The 19226-nt window shown below is 46.4% G+C and overlaps 1 protein-coding gene across 10 annotated transcripts in view; it reads right to left on the bottom strand.

Moving 5' to 3' along the window:
* LRRFIP1 (LRR binding FLII interacting protein 1) overlaps window positions 1–19226 on the bottom strand; it is a 102793-nt gene that overhangs the window by 40110 nt on the left and 43457 nt on the right. For 7 of the 10 annotated variants that reach the window (XM_069021738.1, XM_069021730.1, XM_069021735.1 and 4 more), the window contains exons 2-8: window positions 17295–17381; window positions 10621–10638; window positions 7305–7352; window positions 6004–6048; window positions 5432–5482; window positions 2094–2126; window positions 982–1029 (exon numbers count right to left, since the gene is read on the bottom strand). In XM_069021738.1, coding sequence (XP_068877839.1) covers window positions 982–1029; window positions 2094–2126; window positions 5432–5482; window positions 6004–6048; window positions 7305–7352; window positions 10621–10638; window positions 17295–17381 — 330 coding nt within the window. The remainder of the gene's footprint in view (window positions 1–981; window positions 1030–2093; window positions 2127–5431; window positions 5483–6003; window positions 6049–7304; window positions 7353–10620; window positions 10639–17294; window positions 17382–19226) is intronic. The other 3 variants (XM_069021736.1, XM_069021740.1, XM_069021737.1) reach the window with 1 other exon arrangement.

Genomic DNA, 19226 nt, shown 5'->3' with positions numbered 1-19226 from the left:
CACTTCACAGTTCAGGCCCTTCTAAAGGAATCTGCCTCATTTGCCCTGTGGCTTTCAGATTTCAGCCTGAAGCCCCAGAGCTGAGGCCATTTCCCCTGCCTCTCTGACCCATCCTCTCCAGAAACCTCTCCAGTGCATATTTTTGAGGGCAAATGCTCCAGGCAGCTCTTGGAGAGCAGGGTCAGTTTTATCAGACCTCGCTGACCTTTGTTCTAGGCTACATTTACATGCAAAAACCCCTCATGGCAACTGGAACAAATAAAACTGAGTACTAGAGAGGCTAAAATGACTCCATTTTACTTCTTGTCCCTTCAGTGACCCTATTCCTCTCTGTATTTTCTTCTTGCTTTTGACAGACAAAGAAAACCATTTCACTGCCATTGTGTCCACTTCTCCTTGTAATGTTTTTTACCTCAGGCTGTGGCTCGTGCTGCTCCTTCAGGCTTTCTCAATCCAACATCCAACTTCCAGCCCTCAGAAAAATCCTCTGCTCATTTCCAGTGTGCCAAAGAACCCCAACCCAGCCTTCCACCTGCAATGCAGAGCCTTCCCTCCACAGAAATACTCCTACTTTGCCCTCTCTCGTGTCCTCTTTGCCTCCCTGGAATCGCTCCCCATAAGATTCACCTATGGCAGGGGGTGGAACAAGATGGGCTTTAAAGGCCCTTCCAACCCAAACCATTTGGGATTCTATGATATTCTCTCAATATTGCCTATTTCTGTGTTATGTTACATCTCAAGTCATGTAGCTCCAGTAAAGTTTTGAGTTTTTCCATGTGCTCTTTAAGTATAACACTAAGGTAAGAGTTTGGATTCTTCCACGTTTTGGGGATGAACTCATGCTCATTATTCTCTAGCCAGTGCTGATAGTTACAGCGTATCCTTGACATTGGGCTGGCAGCTCTCGCACTGGCACACACTCCTTGACCCCACAGCGGGTTGGTAGGCAAAACCCTCTCTGAGACAGATAAAAATACATACTGCTTTGGAGTAGTTCTTCTTTTTGGTCCTCTCACTCTCTAATCCAGCCTGCAGTGGGATTAAGAATGCAGGGTGAGAAGATCAATGAGTCTGTGCACGCCCATCCAGAGCCAGGCATGCACATCCCCATGCAGGAACACGAGCCCAGCTCTGCAGAGCACGGCTCAGTGAGCACCCAGCAGCGAATCCGCCCTCAGAGTCAAATGCCCGGTTATTAGGGAATATTGTTAAAATGATGACAGCGCTGTTAAATTTAGCAGCCACGGTTCCAGTCAGTCACACTCGCTGGGATCAGTCAATTACCAGAGGTAGCAGCTGCCCAGGCTGACTGTATGGATACAGCCATGCAGAATGCAAAGGGGTTTGAACTGTTCTGGGATGTAGGTCACGCACAAATAGATGCACTGCACTCCTAATTGGAAACAGCGCCGGGAACGAGAGGGGAGAAGGGAAAAGCAGGAGGATCTATAGAACTACACGGCCCAGTTTGCTTCCTGCAGACACCAGGACCTCTAGTTCAAGACAAGGCAGCAGGAAATATTTTAAACTGAGCTTTAATCCTCATTGTCCCTTTCTGTTCTGTCAGGAGTCAGCTTTATCTCAGTGTTCACGAGAGCAAATACTCGCTGTTGTAGCATTATTATTAATCTGATTTTGTCCTCTAAACTGAAGGTAACACAAGCTGCAGCTGTGGTAGGCAGTGTGTTTGTCCTGTCACCTTTGCTAGATCTATTTACAGTGAGTTTATGAGAGTTTTATTCCTTTCCAGATCTGTGCTGAAATAAATCCAGATGCATCTGGTCCAAAGATGGACAGGCTTTAACAGAGACAGTATTTTAGGGGAAATCCAAGCCATTCTGCTCTGTCCTGTGGTAACTACTGAGCTAAACCTAGCTCAGATCTCTCTAATCATTTGTCACTTCTCATCTGAACTGTGTCAGAGCAGGAGGAGAGGGAAGTGGCACCCTGACATCACAGACCACAAATTGCCTCAGGATCCTTCCAGATCACCCTGATCTCAGAGCAGTTATTACAGCCTGTGTTAGCTTCTTCTTCATGATTAGTTTTTGAACACACACACACACACTCTGCAACTTGCAGACTATTCTCACCACTGGGTAGGTGCTGGCATATTCCAAATGAGACTGTAAAGGCATGAGAGGAGAGGAAAATCAGAATACAAAGGAAAACACAAGTTATGTCAATCAAAGAACTCCCCAAAACAAACCAAAAAGCAAACACAAAAATAAGCAGGGAGATGTAAATCCCAACTAAAGAATTTTGATAATGCAGGACTTCTTGCACAAAGGCACAAGTTTGGAAGTTGGGGGGATACAAAACAAGGATGCACAAATTAATCACGAGTGACTGGTAACACAACAGGTGTTGGATTAGAGACAACCAGCTGGGATGTGGGAGAACCAGGACAAATGAAATAGAAAAGGGACTGAAGAGAGGCTCGAGACCCTCAACAAACACAGGCTGATGTTACTGAGCTTCCCTAGGAAGATCTGCATGAGAAAGAATTGAGCTTGCAGAACTCCTGAAACAGGAGCAGCAGGAGCTGTTGATGGGTTCAGGATCATCAGAAAAGCTGCTGAAAAAGCCAGCACTCCAAGGACCCCTGGTCCCTGTTTACAGCACAGTCACAGCTGGGGAGCTTCAATCAATTTGCTGGCCTGATCTAATGAACATCACTGAAGGTTCTGCAGTGTGGAGTGCTGCCTGCTCTGCCAGAAGGATCCAGAAGCTCCCCAAAAGCTACCTCGGCACAGCTCTGGTGCCTGCAGTCCAGGCATCCACTTCAAAAATATTCCAGGAGAAAAGTCCACACAGATTAGTGGGGTGGTGAAGTCCTAGGGAGAAGTGAATGTCTGATATTGGCTCATTTCCATGAAAACTTCCTGTACAGAAGAGAAGTAGAGGTTCAAAAAGGAACCCCTGGCACCACTAGCCCCTCACAGTGCAAGGAGCCTGAGTGCCAGAGATGGAAGATGAATTTTCCAAAAATGGCATCCTGCAACGATGGAAGGAGAGCCTTCAAATATCTGAAAAAACAGCATCATTCAGAATTCTCCAAGTCATTTTGGAAATCCTTCGTGGACCCAAGGGAACTGTTTTTGGTGCCTTCGTCAGGCTAAAGTAGCTCCAAAGCCAAACTGGACACTAGAACTCAGGTAATTTTTTTAAGGTTGGTCAAAGTTTATGGGGTTTTTAGCTTTATTTTGAAGACAGATGCAGCAAGAGCCAAACCTTCACAGATGAGCCAGAGATGTGGCCAAATTACTAAAAGCATCTCCTGTAAATCCACACTGTGAAAGTGATCGGAGAGACTGCTTACAAGGGCCTGGAGTGACAGGAAAGGGAGGAATGGCTTCAAACTGACAAAGAATAGGTTTAAATTTGGTATAATGAAGAAATTCTTCCCTGTGGGGGTGGTGAGGCCCTGGCACAGGTTGCCCTGGGAAGCTGTTGCTGCTCCCTGGAAGTGTCCAAGGCCAGGCTGGACAGGGCTTGGAGCAGCCTGGGATAGTGGAAGGTGTCCCTGCCCTTGGCAGGGGGGTGGAACAAGATGAGTTTTAAGGTCCCTTCCAACCCAAACCATCCTGTGATTCTATCAATTAACTGTGAATAAAACACAATTGTGAATTTCAGTTCAGACTAGCAAATATTTACGTGCTCCTACAATCCCAGTGACACAAGAATGAGGGAAGGAAACTCCATCAAAACTTCTCCTGTGCCTGCCAAAATGTCAGTGCACGCACCAAACGCTGCTTTATGGGGACAGGGCCTGTGCAACATCACTGAGAAACACCAGTGTGGAACGTTTCAGCCAGATCCTTCTGTCAGAGAAGGACATTCCTTGCAGAAGCACGAGGAATTTGGGGCCACCCCATGGAGCAGCTGGAGGCTGCTGTTCCCCAGGCCAGCGCTGGTTATCTCAGCCTCAAGGCACGTGGGCAGAGCCCTGAGAGTGCTCAGGCAAAAAGGGTCAGAAAAGCTTCTCCAAGGGATGGTGTGGAGGCAGAATGGAAGGCTTCTGCTCTTTAAATGTATATGAACCACAGGATTGTGTTGTAAAAGCACCTCAGAAAGAATCAGTGGTGGATTTCCATGAAGAGAAGATGTTTCAGATGAAGATGTGCTACAAGCACAGAGCCAGTGTGTTTGCATCTTTACAGCCAGGCATAAACAACCCATTTGCGTTGTCACCACCTTCTAAACAAATAGAATTGATATTTCAATTGAACTAGAGACTTTTTTCCCTCCAAAAATCACTTTCATAAACATGTCAACATTTAACCCTAAGTAAAATAAACACCACTTTTCACGTTCAGCTGTGCAGAGAGGCTTTTCTTCACTGAATCTTTGGAGCTTTGAGGCATCTCCTAGCTCTGAAAAGCACTCAAGTTTGTCATCTTGAGGAAAAAAGGTTTGAGCAGCATTTCATAAGTAGCAATAAGGATTCCACTAGAAAGGGAGCAAGGCAGCACTTTATATTTTTAAGCACATTTTGTGCAATTCTACAGTGGGATCTCTGAGCAGGCTCTGCAGCAGCAATTTAAAATTTTTTTTTCTTTTAATGAGTCTTCTAGACTCTATGTTATAACAGATTTAAGGTTTATGTAAGTGTGTGTTATCTGGGAAAATACTGTCTGAATATTTTGAGGAAAAAACTGTTTGAACTTTTCCTACAGATGAGTACTCAGTGCTTTACTAATCCCACCCTCCACAAAACTCAGGTCTGCAGATGAATTTCAAGTATTTCTAAAGCATTTTAAAGCAAGTAACCAGTGACAGGATCTAAGGGAATGGCTGGAGCTGTGTTAGGGGGATTTGGGGTTAGATATCAGGGAAAGGTTCTTCCCCCAGAGGGTGCTGGGGAACTGAACAGGCTCCCCAGGGAATGGGCACAACCCCAAGGAGTCAGAGCTCCAGGAACATTTGGACAACGCTCTTAGGGATGCACAGGGTGGGACTATTGGGGTATCTGTGCAGGGACAGGAGCAGGACTGGATGATCCTTGTGGGTCCCTTCCAGCTCAGGCTACTCTGTTATTTTATGAGCATTCACCTGCAATTCCAAAGCACCTAAGAATTATTTCCACTGACCAATTGCTTCTGGTTTCCTGAGCTAATAAACACTGACCCCACCAGCACTTCCCCTTCCCAAATTTCCAGTATCAGGAGTGAAACAGGGGAGCTTACAGGGTGCCTGCAGATACCAATGTCCTGGCTAAGTCCTTCCTGCAAGAGTGAAGAGCAGTGACCACAAAGGGTCCTGCACAGGGCACACACTGGAGGGAATCGGTGATCCACACGTACATTGAAAAACCCAGCACGGAACAGGTGAAGACCTTGGCAGGACAACGCCCTCCGAGTGTGGGGGCACAGGGGGACAGTGACACCCGTACACAGACATGCACACAGAGATTGCACAGTTTACCAACCCTCAGGCTTCCACGGCTACCCACTGACATGCGCTCATCTTCATCCGAAGCCTAGCGAGAGAAAGCGTAGAGACAAAAAAACAGTGAAAAGAGCACAAGTAACAGGCACTGAGGCAAACGCTGATGGCTTTGATGGGACAGCAGGAAGGGAAAGATGCACAAACTCAATGTCTTTAAAAAAGAATTGCATTGAAACTATAAGCAGAAAGCAAATGAAATCATACCCTGCCCAAGAAACACTGTCAAGCATTTTACTGTAGGGTGAAGGAGGAGCTTGTGCTCAGGTGTTTCCTGCTCTATGCTCTTGGCCTCTGGCTCAATAAATGAACATTAAACACTCCCAACAGGTTATTTCCCCACTTCCCACCCCCTTTACTCTTGCACATTTGCAAAAGCTCCCTGGGCTGGGGAGAGGGCAGAGAAGTCAGGAAGTGGCTTTGGGGTTTTCACTTGCCGGGGGTGGCGGGAGTTTGCTTTGGTTCTTTTCTTTTGAGAAGGAAGTGCCTCACACATGTCTGTTTTCTTAACCTGAAATGTCTGGCTAAATAGAACAAGCAAAAGTAGGTACTGACCGAGGCATTTCTTCGGGCTCTACGGGAATAACGCTCACTGTCTTCCTACCAAGGCAGCAGAGAGAAAACAGAGGGAGGCATTGAGAGGACAGACACAGCAACAGAGTGTTCCAGAAACACACAGGGAACTCCAGCCACGCTTAGGAACCAGTACAGTTAAACCAAACAACGGGAGGTGACACCCTGTCAAAGCAGAAAAACCCTTCCTCCCTCCTCTGTGACCCCAAATTTCTTCCCCTCTGCTACACAGCCTCTGCAACACTGGAAATGCCATCGGATGTTTTACACTTCAACAAGCTGATTTTAACAAATTGATTTGCCACTTAATTTAGAAACAGCAGTAGAAAACAGCAAAAAAAAAAAAGGTTTCAACGTTGTAGTCAACAGATTCTCACAGGTGAGCTGATTTCCAAGCAAGGGAATTGCCAGTAAGGTGGAGTTCTGCTCATCCAGCAAGGATCTGAGGAGACTCAGTGTGAGCCTGGGGCCCCTTGGTGGGTGGGTGGTCCATGCAAACCAGTACTTACACTGATTAATTATTGAATGCTAAGGAATTTGGGGAGTTTGGGAAGTTACCTTCCACACTGGAAGCCGGCTGTTCAGTTCTGCCTTTTCCAGTGTGCACTACTCAGCTTTGCAGGGCAAGGCCACAGCTTTCATCTGGCATCGCTGGTAAGTGATTTTATAAACTTAGGGGCTGCAAGATATTTGAAGTCAGTAACTTCCAGCCCATTAGCAACTTCTTCATCTCATAAGATGGGTGTTAAAACAGTCAGATGTTGCTAGTGGCCAGGTTTGTAGCTGCTATCCAACAACTTTAGCAAATTCTAAAATCCAGGACATTGTATTATTGAAACAAAGCAAGGATTGCCCCCTTAGCAGTAATAATTCCTCTCAGGGATTCCCCTGGGCCAGTTAAGCAGCATGAGTGAAACTTGCCCACAATTTACCTGAAGGCAGATTTAAGAAGACTCAAATGGTGATGAAACCCACAAAAAGTAAAATGAGCACAAACATTCCCTGTATCCCAAGGGGCTTTACCAGGTCTTTACCCTAACCTAATCTTCCAGCGATAGCATGGACACAGGCCTGTAAAAAGACATGGCTCTAACCCAGTCCTTGCCAGTTTTAAGCTGATCAAAAGTCACATTTCAGTTGGAAAAGCAAGACTGTGGGATTGCTTGGAGCAGAATTCACACTCCAATGCATGAAAATACCTCCTCTGAGGGACCTCAAACTCTAGGAAACTACACAGAACTTCAACACGCAAAAGTTGTTGAGCTACGTTGATCAAGTCCTACCATCCATTGCTCGATGTCTCCCCACTTAGTATCCAGACCATAATATTTCTACAGACAGAAAAGGGAAAAAAAAACAGAATTTAGATGAGAAAAGCAAACACAGAACATTTAGACATGCACTGCCAGGCCTTGGCCAAGCCACACAGCTCCACACGAACGTGCCAGGGAGAGCTGTGCCAAGTACACCAGAGCCCTCCACAGCACGAGCCTGGGAAAAGCTGCCTGGAAACGGGAAAGGGGAGTTTGGGGATGACCAGGGTGCTCGGCAGCTTCTTCTCCCTCAGCAGTGCAAAACCCTCCGTGCTGGGGGACAGGAGCAAAGGGAGTAATGAGTCTTGAATTCTTGACCCAGTTAAGTCAAGACTCATTACAAGGGAGGCGAGCGCAGGGCACTTCCAGGATGAAAATTGCTGTCAAATCATGTTTCCTGTAAAGGTTTGTCAAACTGGGCAGACAAGTTAGATTCAAGTCATCTCTGGGCACTCTGATTCGCTGGATCAGAGCTCCACAGAGCTCCTTTCAGAGCACCAGGCTTTTTGCCTACATTTGACCCACCTGACAGTGGTGGCAGCACCAGCAAGGGTACCAGAGGACAAGATCCACCAGTGCAGGCGAGGACAACACTGGGAACTTCCCAATGAATTTGAATTTCCACCAGGCAGCAAGTTGTTCAAAGATCCACAGGTTTAATGGGACTTTTCTTCCTCCCCAAACAAGCCTGTCAAATCTTGGTCTCTGGAATTTTGTGTTTTTAATGGTGCCCAAAACGTTCCTGTGTGAATTGAAATCACTGGCCTAAAGCACAGCAATAGCCAAATGGAAATCCTGCTTAAGGAAGAATAATTTTATAGACCTTTCTTACAGGCTTGAGGAGGCAGGAGTTATCAGCAGCCAAAACCTTAGGAAATTATTAAAAGAAAATCAGAAACCTGGTCTGTATTGCACTCTGGTTTTAGCACTCCCTCAATGGTATTAATGTAATTTTATTTTCACCCTTCAACACCTCATTCACTATTTACTGATAAACCAAAACAAAGAGCTGCACGTCCTTCAGCGCTGTATTACTTTATCCCCACTTCAGAATCACAACCCATGCAACAGCCCATTATAAAATTAACTTTTATGCACATCTCAGCCTGAGAACGGCCCCTGAAAATTGCATGAACTCCCAGAGCTGTGTACACGATGAGAACCTACAGATTACATGCTTTGTAGTAAAGCAGGTCAGGTAAAGCCTTATTAGAGGCTTTTTAGCCATTAAGCAGCAGAGAATATTTTCTAACACTAGACATCAATTTAAAAAACCAAAACACCATTAAAATGGAGAATCCTTTTTCACACATAGGAAGGCTCCATAAACACACTTGTAATTTTTTTAAGGTTTGCTGCTTCCTTTTCCTGCCCTCTCTTCTCCTCACTGCCTGTCACTGGCTTCTGAATTCAGCCTTGCAAAAGGCAGATAAGGAAACAGCCCTTACAAGACTTGCTCTGCCACAGTTTAAGTTCCACTTACAGGCTCTCCTTCTCCATTTCAAATTACACAGCTACGTGTTTAACACCCCCTAAAGAAAAATCTTAATGAACGAGACTGCCCAGAGACTATTTTTAATTTATAATCTTTTAAAGACCACATGTCATACTGGACTTAACTGGCAGCTTTTGAGCTCTCAAGTATTTTGACCCCTCACAGCCACTTTTCTCAGTTCTCTCTCTCTACACTGGCTCTTCTGTTCTGCCCCCAGGGGCTGATTCCAGTGGGTTAAAGGAGGAAATGGTGCTTATCCATTCATTTAGGTTTCAGTTAGAGGCCCTTGCTGGACTCAGGTTCCCGTCTACCTTGAAAGGTGACATTACAATTAAATAATTAATGATGTTAATACCACTGAGAGAGAATTCCAGATGTAATTTGCTCACTGAGAGTGAAACTGCCAGACTCGCAAACTTGCTACGGGATGTTGGGAGGATAACCCACTTATCTCCTCATCCATGTCAGGACACCAGCAGTAAACAACCTCCTGGGCTCCCACGAGGCTGCTTTTGCACCAGAAGGTTACATTAGTTCCCATAAAGGAGATTAATAATGAGCCTGTTGATCCATGGGCAGACATTGAGTCACTCAGCCTGTAGTCAACTCCAGAAATAAAACCAGGAGTGAGAGAGATTTGTTGGCAAATTGCTGGGGTCAGGATTAAACACCAGAGCACATGATTTGAGCAGCCCTCTTCATATACATACACACTCAAAGAGGGGAACAGCACTTCCAAGGAGCACATGCAGGGCTGGGTCAGGCTTTGAAGCATGCAGTTAGGGCAGCTGGAGTGCCAGCACAAAACCAAGCACACTGTGGTTTAGGGAGACATTCATCACTCAGCAAGCCATAAAAATATCTCAGGAGAAAAAGATAAATATTCAATAAGGCAGAATATGGCAGCCTTGAATAAAAATGTGCTTTCTCCCTCCCTGTAAATCTTCTTGGGAGCTATTTCTGTTTTTAGGTGCCACACAGTTCACATGCTGAAAGTGCAGAACAGCCAAACATCACTACACAAACCCCAAAATCTCTGTTGCTACATAGCAAGGGACCTCAGTTAGAGCTACTGTGACCATCCTCCTTGCCATCATCATGGAAAGGAAATTGGGAGGAGGGAAGAGATCATGACTTTAAACTGAGGTGAGAGAGGACTGAACAATGTAAAAGCACTTTTAATGCTTGGGTGTCATTGGAAGGAAGGCCGTACACTTTATTTACCAAAGAATTATGAGTTCAAACACAGCATCCCTGATTTCCTTCAGTGACTTTGTGCAAATAAAGTCATCTGAAAGTCGTTCTTCCTGCTGGCACCTGTTAAATGCCTGCCCAGCCTGAAATACTTCAGTATCACTGATACTGAAGAAGAATCACGCATAAGAGTGACTCTCTTGGCCTTCAGCACACGAACAGAGGTGACACACAGGCCCCTGGTCACACAGGGAGCCTCTAACCCTGCTTTGCCAAGTCACTTTTCTGTTACTGCCTATTCTTTGCCAAACAGGCTGTAGGAAAAATCATACTAAGTGCCTGACCAGACATTTTACATGGGTCATCTTCCCCCACTCCCCTTTATTGTCCAGCCCACGAGATGGTGGGAGGGGAGGGCAGAATTACAGGGAAATTACAGCCTGCTGGGCATCCCCCACTCTTAAGAGGATTTCCCAGGTTGGACTCGAGGATTTTGGAGGTCTTTTGCAACCTAAATGGCTCTGTGGTTCTGAAATCGTAGCAAGACTCACAACATGGGAAGGCATGCAAACAAGAATGAAAGCGAGCAAGCCCTACCTTCTGGACCTGATAGATCTGGGGGGAAAGGGAAAGAAACAAGGAACAAAGCTAGCATGAATGATGGATACAGAGCAATGCAACGCTCCACAGCTCGTTCTGGAGGGAAAAAACAGCATTTATAGAGAAAATACAGCAAAACATGAATACAGAGAGGAGCACAGTGAAGCCCTGTGGATTTGTGTAGGACAAAAGCAGTGTTTGCTTCGCAGGCCTCCTCCATGAGCCCAGCTAGAACACAGCATTCCTGTTCCCATTCCCACCAGGCTCTGGGATGCACATGGGACATTTTATCCCTAGGCTTTGCACCAGGCCAGAGCCCAGCCCTGCTGTGAGCCAGGACCTCTCTTTTTTCCAGCCTCTCTCCATGACAGGAATGGATGCCCAAATACTCGCCCAGGACGAGATGTGCATCTACCACCACAATAAAAGCAAACAGCATTAAGTACAGACCAACTGTTCCTCTTTGAAGGACAGAATTTGTCCTTGAGGGATGAAGCACAGTTACAAAAGCACCGAGCCCACACACCTTTCACCTGTGCACAGCACAGTGCCAGCGTGTGAAAACTCATGGAAAATTCCTTGCACACGTATCGCTGGCCTTAAAGGATCCCTGCAGGTGGCTCTTTCAATTTTTCATGTTTCTGTGGAGCCTCACACTGTTTTAAGGCCTTAGTAAATGCACTGCTGACACTGCTGTTCTGCAGTCTTGGAGCACATTGATAACACACCAAACCTTTACAGCCACTCTACTGCATCTGAATTTTGTGCTCTTGGAGCCCTTGACTGATGAGGTTTGTGAAAACAGAAAACATGTTTTTTCTCACATCTTTCCTAAAACCAGAAACCTTTCTGGGTTCAAAAAAAAAAACCAAAAACCAAAGAACCCTTCTTGTTCAAAAACACCTGGCTGGCTGCACAATCCTCCAGCAGGTCAGCTGGTGGCAGGGTAGTCAAGCCTCCCGTATTTTGGGGTATTTGGAGGATCCCTACCATTCACTGCTCTCAGGGATACCTCATGGGAACCCATATCCCAGTGCTGGGAAGCAGAGCTTATGTCTCTCAATCCCTGCCCTCCTGATCAGGTTCCCCTTCACGAAGGACAACTGCACAACCCAGATTAATGCCTCGGCAGCATTAATTCCCATTCTGACAAGTGGAGGAGGGAAAATGAGGACCCATTTAAAAACCAGCATTCCCATACAAGTAACCACCCCACTCCCCTTTCCCTAAGAAAGCCATGAAGAGGAAAATGAACTGGGCCCTCCCTCCCGCAAGGCTGCACACAATTCCAATCTCTGCCTTCTCCACGGCACGCTCAGAGTGCCTTTCATCCATGCACAGGAGCCAAACACCACAGGTTCAGACGTGGCAATTACCACACTGCTGATTAACCTTAAAGCTTTAACTTTTCCATCCTGGTTTTTTCACTCACGCCTCGAGGCAACTCCCCATAGCCTTATTTTTCAAAGCCCAGTGCTTCAGGCTTGGCACAGCAGGTATTCCCTGCCTGCTGAGTCCAAAGCAAGGCACCCAGATTGCCAATGGACGAGATAACAATGGGGCTCTTGTTCCGGCCAGGCACCCTGGAGGGAGGTGGAGAGGCCTCAGGGATAAAGCCAAGAGCATCATCTAACTACTCCAGCTTTTTGTAAAACCTGGAATTTTGGAGGAACCCATTAGCCAACAGGAATTACAATAGCTCAGCTCCAAAGTGACTGATCCCTCAGCAGTGCACTAGGGGAAGGTGTCCCTGTCCACGGCAGGGAGGTTGGAATTAAGTGATTTTTAAGGTCCTTTCCAACCCAAGCCATTTTAGGATTCTGTGATGACACTGTCCTCTTTAGAAAGTGTGGTACAGGAGAAAACACACACTTTTAAACAATCACCTCTGTTGCAGATGTGTCCCCCTCCAAAAACAGTCAATACACATCTAAGCAGTCAAATGCTTTAAAGAGCACTTTCTTGTATTAGGGTATGACCAAGAAACCCAAACGTGTCTTGTCCACAGTATTAACAGCAGCCAGCTTTCCTGGTTTCCTCATCACAGGAGGTTGCCCACAAAAATAGTTTTTCATAGAAGTCGCTTTAAAACGGGACAGAACAAGCCAGAGTTGCATGCTTAGATGGTGGCAGAAGAACAGTCTGCTAAAAACCCCTTCCACATCATCCCTCTCCAAATTTGCCTGGGAATCTTCACATTGAGTGTGTAAGACACAGATGAACCACCACAAACCTCCTTATTTCTTGCCTGCTTATGTAAGCACCAAGTTTCATAGTCAGTCTCACCCCTCCCCATTCAAGCCACAAGAATCTGCTTTTCCCTTTTTTAATTTTTTTTACTAGAAAGCATTGGTAGTGCATTTTATTCCAAAGAAATATGAATCCAAAGGGGGAAAAGTATGTGCAAGTGAGGTAAGGAAGGAATTTACAAAACAGCCAAGGCAAGTTTTGTGCTGTGCCCTTAAAGCAAGAGCTGCAAATGAAGCCAGGAGACAACACAGTGCACTTGCCTTGAACTAGAAGTACAGGCTCATCTACTGTGTGAACTGGCAGGGAAGAACCTTATCCCACCGATTAAGGAGTGGGAGGAGATCGGTCTCTTTTCACTTCAGGCACTAATATCAGCTTACACTGTGGTCTCCCAAGTGTCAGCCCTTGAAGAGACATTTAAAGCCCTGCCAGCAGAACACACAGAAGGCACTCCTACAGAAAGCATTCTCCACAATCAGCCCCAATGCTGAAGCTTTTGCATGTCTCAAAATGTTACTGTTAAATATTGCTGGGGAAAAAAAGGCTTTAGTACATTTTAGGTCAAGCTTCTGATAAAAAAAAAAATGCACAGGAAAAAAATTTTTCTTCCCATTTTACCTTGTAGCCCCATGAGAATTAGCAAATGTTCCTCAGAAAAACTGGGCTGATCACTCCTGGCTTGCCCTTCTGAGTGAATTAACAATAAATACTTGAGTGCACACAGGAATTTGTCCCAGGACCAAGCACATCTTGACAGTACAAGCCAGAGAGACTGGCCTCAGACTCTGCAGCTGGCAACCAAATGTTTCAAAAGCTTGGCAGCATGGTATGGTAAACCAGGACCCATCACTGACTCCCACCAGTGGTGGGAAAACAGGGAAGGGAGGAGGTACCACCTGTTGTAATTGTCCCTTCAGCTCAGAATAGGCACTGCCAGTGAGAGCTGTCCTGCACTCACTGATGTGTGGAAGCAAACCAGGAAACTTAACCAGGCCTCCAGATTAATTATTGACATCTTTGGTGGGTAACAACAACAAAGCAGCACTGAATGAGAAGTCAGAAGCATTCAAGCTGTTACACTTGTTAGATCTGTGCCTTTCCTAAAGCCTTATCACCAAGAACACATTCTCTAATAAATACATCAATTGATTCACATCTCTGCGATTCAAGAGTGATCAATACCCTTATCTTCAGAGGAACTCCCCATGTTCCGGGCTGATCCCACGGCATGGGCAGCAGGGGAGGGGAGATTCTGCTCCTCTGCCCCTGTGCTCAGGTGAGACCCCACCTTGCAGAGCTGCCTTTAGCCCTGGGGCCCAGCACAAGAAGGACCTGGAGCTGCTGGAGAGAGTCCAGAGGAGGCTCCAGGATGATCAGAGGGATGGAGCAGCTCTGCTGTGGGGAAAGGCTGGGAGAATTGGAAATGTTCCAACAGGAGCCCCATTCAACAGGAAAGATGGGGCAAGACTATTTACAAGGGACTGGAGTGACAGGATGAGGGGGAATGACTTCCCACTGGCAGAGAGTAGGTTTCCATTGGATATTGGGAATGAATTTTTCCCTGTGAGGGTGCTGAGGCCCTGGCACAGGGTGCCCAGAGAAGCTGTGGCTGCCCCATCCCTCGAAGTGTCCAAGGCCAGGTTGGATGGGGCTTGGAGCAACCTGGGATAGGGGAAGGTGTCCCTGCCTGTGGCAAGGGGTGGAATGAGATAAATTTTAAGGCCCTTTAAACCCAACCCATTCTGGGATTCTGTGATCAGGTCACGATTCTTGTGCTCACTTTTTTTCTTCAGCTTCAGAAAACTTTTCATGTACCCATCTTATGCTTTGCTATGAAAATTGTGCTCATCTTCTCCTCCTTAGCTTCCCCTCCCTGGAGAAAAAAAAAAAACAACAAAGAAACCAAACCAAAAAAGCCAAACCACTGGCACAGTTACCCTTCTTTGTGCTGCCTGGCATGAGGTGGTGCCAGGTGATGAGACGATACCACCTCTGGAGCACACCTGCAATCCTGCCCCACCACAGTGCAGTCTTCCACAGGAACTTTCCCACATCTCACCTTGCAACTGAGTGTTCTCTGCCAAAAGCCCATCTATTTCTGCTGTACATTTTCTCAATCATATGTGTAGGCTCTTCATGCAAAAGTCACCCAATTACTTTAAAATGAGGGAAATGAAGTGCAGGATTGAGAAATGTCATAAATATGAGGTGGCGGGCAGGAGAAGAGCCAGTTTCCAAACCCAAATCATTAAAACACCCTCTTTCACTGCCATAGTTATAGTCTTTAATGGTAGCACCTGGAAACTTTTAACTCAGACCAGCAGTGTAAATATATTTTCAAGTAATCCATGCTCCACAAGAAGCCTGCCAGGGCATGCACACGGCTTTAAGCATGAAAAACTACACGCACACGCAATAAATTCATTTATTGCTTTTTAACTCCCAGAAGGGAGCTAGGGCTCAAAAAGCCTTCTGAAGTAGTAAAGCAAGTGCTTTAACTTCTGGTTATTTAACATGGCAGTAGTGGAAAAGTGCTCTTTATGTCTCTGAAAAGTTTGCAAAGGGAAATGAAGATGGCAGAGAACCAGGTGTACAGACCCCAGTGTCACAGCAGGTTCCCCTCCAAGGAAGGGGTAGGTGCCAAATATCTTGTGTTGACCACTGCTTGGGATTTTCTGTGTTTATGTTTTGTTATACCTGCAAGACGCTTGTGGCAATGAAAAACTTCCTGCAGCTATCCTTAATATCTCTACCTGGCATCTGGGGGCTAAGATGAAACTATTTCGAAAAGTTACAGAATGTCCAAGCTTGCAAAATATTAAATAAACGTTTCATTTATGGCAATGAGTTACAAGGCAGATTGTGATGGGTATCTGAGCTTTCAATGAATGTGGTATCTCAGAGGGACATCCTGCCCTATTCAATTTCTATCTATACAAAGAAGTTTTCACAGGTTTTCAGATGACAAGCTCTTAATTGCAGGAGCTTTAGTTTTCACACCTGAATTTCAGTTTACAAAGACACCCTTTGCAGCATCAGCTTTTAATCTGCAAAGGGGTCATCAGCTCCATTAAGTCACCTGTAAATTAGATGTTGTCAGCTGCCAGGACACCCCTATTTACTCTGCTGCCCAAACAGAACACGTGGTGCCTGTTTAGCACAGCCCTCCCGCGGCTGCTCCCACGTCGCACCGCCCCGCAGTGACAACGCCTCCCACTGTGGGACAGCCTGCAAGAAACATCCTTCAGAAAGCAGCAACTGCAGCAGGAAAAGGCTCCCACCATCCTCAAGCTCTGTGTTTGCAGCAAGGGAGCTGAGACACATCCAGACCTGCCTCACCAGAAGCTGAGCGTGGGCAACCTGCCCAAAAGCTTCTCTTGTGGGCTGGCTGCTGCAGCCTGCACTGGCACTGCTCTGCTGTCACATCCTGATCCACATCCTGCTGTCACCTCCTGATTCACTGCTCAAAAGCTCAACCAGATCCTGCTCTGCACCCTAAAGCAAATGCAGAACCACTGAACTACAGAATGGCCTGGGTGGGAAGGGACCTTAAAGATTATCTTGTTCCACCCTCTGCCATGGGCAGGGACACCTTCCACTAGCCCAGGTCGCTCCAAGTCCCATCCAACCTAGCCTTGGACACTTCCAGGGATTGGGCAGTCACAGCTGCTGTGGGCAACCTGTGCCAGGGCCTCCCCACCCTCACAGGGAAGACGTTTTTCCTAATATCCAATCCAACCCTGCCCTCTTGTCAGCGTGAAGCCATTTCCCTTTTGTCCTGCCCCACGTTTATTCTTACTATGTATTCCCAGACCCTGCTCCCAGACTCTATACTTCTTCCTTCTCCTTCAAAAATCTCCTGAAAAAACTAAATTGTGGTTACTGTTGTCCCTGTTTTGCTGTTCCACTGAATGCACATCACCAAACACAAGTTTTGAGCCCTTCTGGTTCAGTTCACCAGGTAATACTTTGCCAAGTGCAGTTTCTACCCTTGCTCCTGCCAACAGCAGCCCATCCTTTTTACAAACTGGGGGAGGGCACAGCACCAACTTCACAGCAGGAAGTAGAACAACTTCACAGTGCTGCTATACAAGGGCCAGGAATCTTCCACATTAATTGGATTTCTAATGAAGTGATAAGAATCCACCACCTGCGATACTAAAACAAAGAAGCTGCATACTTCAAAGTTTAACATTAAACAAGAATTACTAACCAACAGGATTTTCTGTGAATAATTATACCGGCTTCACCAAGATAAAGCCCTTGCCACGATCCGTGTTTTTTCCAGGATTTTCTATGATCGACATTAGTTCCACGCAGACTATTTCAACAAAATATAGATTAACCCCCTGTACCCCAGATGTTCTGAACATCTTCCTCGCTGGATATAACCCAGGCACCCCCCAAAGCCTCGGCCTTACCTCCTTCTGCTGTCTCTCCAGCTCTTTCATCCGGATCTCCCGCGCCTCCGCCCGCGCCGCTCGCTTCGCCGCGAGTCTCGCTTCAGCCTGGGAACGGGAACACAGGGATGGGATGAGATGAAAGCTGGGCAACCCAACGGGGAACACGCTCCGGAAGCAGGGCAGGGAATGGGGAGGCCTGACTCGGCAAGGCTGTAAACACGTCTGTAGGAGGTAATTCCCTACTGCAGGTAATGGCCCTGCCTTCCCTAACTTATTATCTTCACAGTCAGGTAAAACACCCCCGTGCAGGCACTACCCTCCCTGAGCACTTGTGTTTAAAAGAGCTCTTTAATTATTATTTGTGTGGCTGGAGAGGAAACAGGGACATTTATTTAAGAAAGGCAGCTTTTGCTCTTCTTGCTTTGGGTTTGGGGTTATTTTTCCTCCCCTGCAGCATGGATTGTTTTCTATTGATGAATTAATTTGACCAACAGCAAACACATTATGTGCCATTTTTCCTAACCACTGACACTGTGCACACATACCTGGGCACAGGATTTGGGTAAACACTGGAGTTCAGCATGAGTGTGCACAGCTAAGGCTGAAATGATGGAGAGAAAATGCACTGGCTTCATTATAAATCTCCAAAATTCCATATTCCAGTCCAAACCTCCCTGGGGTGGAATTCTGCCAAGAACGAACCTCTCGAAGATCTACAGTGCTTCCTCACTTCAGCCCAGTTGGAAGTGCTGGAACATGCTAGAGAGTAACATTTTTAATATTCTGCTTTAAATCCCAGGCAAAGTCAGTAGGTCTGACAGAGGAAGAAGTAAAATTAGCTCAGGCTTGGTACAGTACAACCGTGAGCAGCTCGCCCAGCGGAATTCAGAACAGCTCAGCAGGGAGCCAAAGGCACCGCTCACAGCCAGTCACCCTGGTGCTACACCCAACTCCTCTGCTTCTGAAACCTTTTACTGTAAGTACAGCCTCCAAATGGACAGGAAAAACTGCCATAATATCAAGGTCAAGCACACAGAGAAATCAAAACGCCGGTGCTTTCAGCAGGACTTCTAAACAGAAGGAAAATCACAAAAAAAAGAAAGATGTAATTTCTTTTCCCTTCTGTAACTGCATTCACCACTCAAGCTCAGGGAAAAGGGCCACAGCCTTCAGAAACACAAAGAAAATATGGAAAAGAAGACAAAAAAAGGAGTAGGATAGCTGAAACTTGCAGTTAACAGAAAAGGGCTGATGAAAATCAAGCACGAGCTGATGTATGGGAGGACCAGGAGCCTTGCGACGATGCAGATCTTAAAACCTCAGACTGCAGAAGACCAAGAGGGGATCTCATCAATCCATACAAATATCCCAAAGGCAGGTGCCAAGAGAGTGGTGCCAAACTCCTCTCAGCGGTGCCCAGCGACAGGACGAGGAGCAATGACCATAAACTAAACCACAAGGAGTTCCACCTCGACATGAGACAGAACTTCTGTACACTGAGGGTGGCAGAGCCCTGGCACAGCTGCCCAGGGAGGCTGTGGAGTCTCCCTTTCTGGAGACATCCCAAACCCAACTGCACAGGCTTCTGTGTCACCTGCCCTAGGTGACCCAGCGGATTGGACTGGAGGAACTCCAGAGGTCCCTTACAACCCCAAATATTCTGTGATTCTATGAAATATGAAAAATTACTTGTAACAAGAAAACAAGCCTTCACAGAGAATTAAAGAAGCCCATGGCAGAAAGAGCAAAGGGCTGGTTTTGCACAAAGCTGCTCTCCCTTGAGTTCTTTGCCTGAATTTTGGGTAAGTGGCTCTGCCATGGACAGAAACTCATACCAGGAGCAGACCCTCCACACCTGCACCCAAAACCATCCCCTCTCATAACCTGTTACTCATAACCAGGAGACAGCAGGCTCCCGGGTGCAGGCACAAATCCCCAAACGTGTTTTCA

Source organism: Aphelocoma coerulescens, chromosome 7, assembly GCF_041296385.1.
Source record: "Aphelocoma coerulescens isolate FSJ_1873_10779 chromosome 7, UR_Acoe_1.0, whole genome shotgun sequence".
Classification (NCBI taxonomy): Eukaryota; Metazoa; Chordata; class Aves; order Passeriformes; family Corvidae; genus Aphelocoma; species Aphelocoma coerulescens.
The sequence above is the reverse complement of the archived record's forward strand: the minus strand, read 5'-3'. Positions and strand labels throughout refer to the sequence as shown.